Source organism: Chenopodium quinoa, unplaced genomic scaffold, assembly GCF_001683475.1.
Source record: "Chenopodium quinoa cultivar QQ74 unplaced genomic scaffold, ASM168347v1, whole genome shotgun sequence".
NCBI lineage: Eukaryota > Viridiplantae > Streptophyta > Magnoliopsida > Caryophyllales > Amaranthaceae > Chenopodium > Chenopodium quinoa.
The window spans coordinates 5825614-5829368 of record NW_018742345.1 but is presented as its reverse complement, the minus strand read 5'-3'; the positions used below and the strand labels follow the sequence as shown (position 1 = coordinate 5829368).

At 35.2% G+C, this 3755-nt stretch overlaps 1 protein-coding gene across 1 annotated transcript; it reads left to right on the top strand.

Annotated features, from left to right (window-relative positions):
- Positions 1-784: 784 nt before the first annotated feature.
- Positions 785-3001, top strand: LOC110695102 (zinc finger MYM-type protein 1-like). The gene has a single exon (XM_021872319.1). The coding sequence runs from the start codon at positions 785-787 to the stop codon at positions 2999-3001; it is 2217 nt and encodes a 738-aa protein (XP_021728011.1).
- Positions 3002-3755: the final 754 nt, after the last annotated feature.

The window sequence follows — 3755 nt, the reverse complement described above, 5'->3', positions numbered from 1 at the left end:
ATTCGTGTGAATCGTGTCTTCGTGAGTTCGTGTTTGTTGTTTGCAGCAGCAGCCCAGCACCGCGCCACCGCAGCACAGCCAGCAGTTTGGACGTTTGGTGTTCAAGTGTAAAGTGTTTGCAGCAGCAGTTCGCAAGTCGGCAACTTCGCATTTACAGATTTACTGTAAGGAGTAAATCTGAATTTCAATGGAGGTATGATTAATTGATTATGTAATTATGTAAATCTGAATTAAGTGAATTTCATTACTTGTTTAAATGTTTAATTGTTTTATAATTTATATTTTTATTGTGAATTTGTCATTTGTGGCCTTGTGGGTATTGATTATTGATTTATATTTGTTTGATTGTTTGAATGTTTCCCCTGTTTGAGTGTTTGGCTGTTTTTGTGAAATGTGAATTTAAATTATTAATTATTGTAAATTATTGAAATGTGTAGTTGAATTAGAAATTTAAAATCTTAGGTTTTGTTATTATGTAATGATGTGAATTGTGGTCTTGTGGAAATTGATATATAATTTTCAATTTAACTAGGAAATATCAAAAGATTCACCAAATTCAAACAAATCCAAGGCAACTAAACAACCCGATCTTCAACAATTCTTGTTTAAAAGAACGAGACTCAATGAAAATGAGTCCAATAACTCACCTTCAGTTAGCTCCCCTCAAAGTCAAGAAAATAGTATGGAAATGGGTGGTTCAAGTAATAGTAATGTACCATTAGAGGAAGATTTGGTGTATGATGTTGAACTTCTTCCTCATGATCCGGGAAAAAGAATAAACATTATGGATTACCCCGCAAATGAACGAAATGCTGTTAGGAGGGGTTATATTCTTAAAAAACCTTGCCAACCAAAAACTCATGACTTCCCTACAAGACAAGTGTCTGGTTTGCGTCGCTTTAGTGTTCATTGGTTCAACAAATGGGATTGGCTTGAATATAGTATTGAAAAAGATGCTGCATTTTGTTTTGTATGTTACTTGTTCAAGAATGAAGTTGGTATTAAACCGGGGGGTGATGCATTTGTTGATGGAGGGTTTAGGGCATGGAATAAACCGGAAAGATTTGAGAAGCATGTTGGTGGAATTAAAAGTGCTCATAATCTTGCTTATGAGAAATATGTGAATTTAAGAGATGAAAAAAAGAAATCAATCTTGAATGTGATTGACAATGCAAGTGATGTGATTAAAAGTGAATATTTTATCCGCTTGAAAGCATCTTTATCTTGTTTAAGATTTCTTTTGGGGCAAGGTTTGGCATTTCGTGGACATGATGAAAGTGGGGAGTCATATAATAGGGGTAATTTCCTTGAGATTTTGAAGTGGTTAGGAGAAAAGGTTGAGGAAGTAAGGATACATACTCTTGAAAATGCACCTAAAAATTGTCAAATGACTTCCCCTCCTATTCAAAAGGACATTATTAACTGTTGTGCCAAAGAAACAACTAGGTGCATAATAGAAGAAGTTGGTGATGATTACTTTGCTATATTGGCCGATGAGTCAAGTGATGTGTCCCAAAAAGAACAACTAGCTCTTGTTTTGCGTTTTGTTGATAGAGATAGTGGAAAGGTAATGGAGCGATTTTTAGGCATTGTTCATGTTGCTAATACTACCGCTTTAACTCTTAAAGATGCAATCATGTCTTTACTTGTTGAACATTCATTGAGCCCATCTATGATAAGAGGGCAAGGGTATGATGGAGCTAGCAACATGAAGGGTGAAATAAATGGCCTTAAGACTTTGATTATGAATGATACTCCAAGTGCCTACTATATACATTGTTTTGCTCATCAACTTCAACTAACATTAGTTGCCGTTGCTAAAAAGAATGATAGTTGTGGTTGGCTTTTCGAGATACTTGGAAATTTGTTGAATGTGGTTGGAGTTTCTTGCAAGAGAAGAGAAATGATTCGTCAAGATCAAGCTCAAGAAGTTGCTCGAGCCTTGGATGTTGGGGATATTGTGAGTGGATCGGGTTTAAATCAAGAACTTGGTTTGAGTAGGCCCGGGGATACTCGTTGGAGTTCTCATTACAAGTCACTTTTAAATGCCATCCTCTTATTTCCTACAATTATTAAGGTGCTTGTACAAATTGGGAAGCATGGTGCATCGGAAGATAAGTTCAAAGCTCAAATTGTTTTAGGACATTTAGAGTCATTTGACTTTATTTTTGTTGCTCACTTGATGTTGACTATTTTTGGATACACTAATGATTTGTGTGTTGCTTTGCAAAGAAAGGAGCAAGATATTGTAAATGCCATGGAACTTGTCACTTATACAAAAACGGTGTTGCAAAAAATGAGGGAGCGAGGATGGGATACTCTCTTAAACAAGGTAACTTCATTTTGCACTAAACATGGTGTTGTTATTCCCACTATGGATTCTCTTTATGTTCCTCATGGAAGATCAAGACGTTTTGTTGAAGAAGCAACAAATGAACATCATTTTCGGGTTGGAATTTTCTTAAGACTAATTGATTTGCATCTTCAAGAACTTGATGAACGATTTAATGAGAGGAATATGGAGTTACTATTATGTATGGCTTGTTTAAGTCCTAAAGATAACTTCTCATCCTTTGATAAAGATATGGTACTTAAACTTGCCTCTTTTTATCCCGAAGAATTTTCAAGCTTTGATTTGATGGCTCTTGAATATCAACTTGATGTATTCATGGAGAATATGCTAAATGATGAAAGATTTCAAGGTTTAAATGACCTTAATTCTCTTTCTATGATGCTTGTTAAAACCAATAAGCATAAGACTTTTCCTCTTATTCATTTGCTTATCAAGTTGATGTTGATTCTTCCCGTTGCCACGGCAAGTGTTGAAAGAGTGTTTTCTGCAATGACATGTGTCAAAAACAAGTTGCGAAATAGCATGGGTGATCAACTTATGAATGATTGTTTGGTCACTTTTATTGAGAAGGATGTCTTCTTACGAGTTTCCGACGAAAAGATTATTGATCGATTTCAAAGTATGAAGACTCGAAGAATGAACTTGTAATTTTAATGTAATGTTTATGTAATTTTTTTCATCATTTTGAATTGTATGACTAAGTATATATTTGTATTTTGAAATTTTAATATTAAGTATTAACCAATTTGTGTGAGTTTTTTTTTTTGTTTTTATTTTTTGTTAAGCTTTTCGTAAGTTAAGCATTTTGTCCCCCCAAGTTGAAAATCCTGGCTCCGCCACTGCCCCCACCCACGACCCAAACCCATAACTATTTCCCCCACCACCACCCATTAGCCCCACTGCGACCCACACCACCAAAATACCAGCAAAAAACTGCCATCCACAGCACCCATACCACCTGAAATACCCACAAAAAACTGCCACACCATCCTAAAATTAACATAAACAACTATATCAAAAATAACAAAAAGTAAATTCAGATCTAAGTAATAACAAAAATTATAAATTAAAAATTTTCAAGATTTAGATCTAAGTAATACTAAAAACATCTAAAAAATCTCAATCATACAATTATCTAAAAAAATATAACCTTAACTTACATGTGTGCCAACAAATTAGTTATAATTAGAAATTTCAATTAAAAGCAAAAAAAAAATGTGTTTTGGCTTGCGACGGCGGAGGTTTCCATGGTGGCTCGTTGTTGGATGGTCAAAATTTCATGGCTCGGTGGTGGCTGGTTTATGAATGGTTGATGTGAGAAGGTTGATGTCGTGGATCCTGGTGCGTGAGAAGGTAGATCGGTTGTGGCCATGAGTAGCTTGCGAGTTGGTGGAAAGATGGC

What these genes read in the sequence shown, in the direction of transcription:
- LOC110695102 (XM_021872319.1), top strand. Translation starts at nt 785, where the DNA reads ATGGATTACCCCGCAAATGAACGAAATGCTGTTAGGAGGGGTTATATT.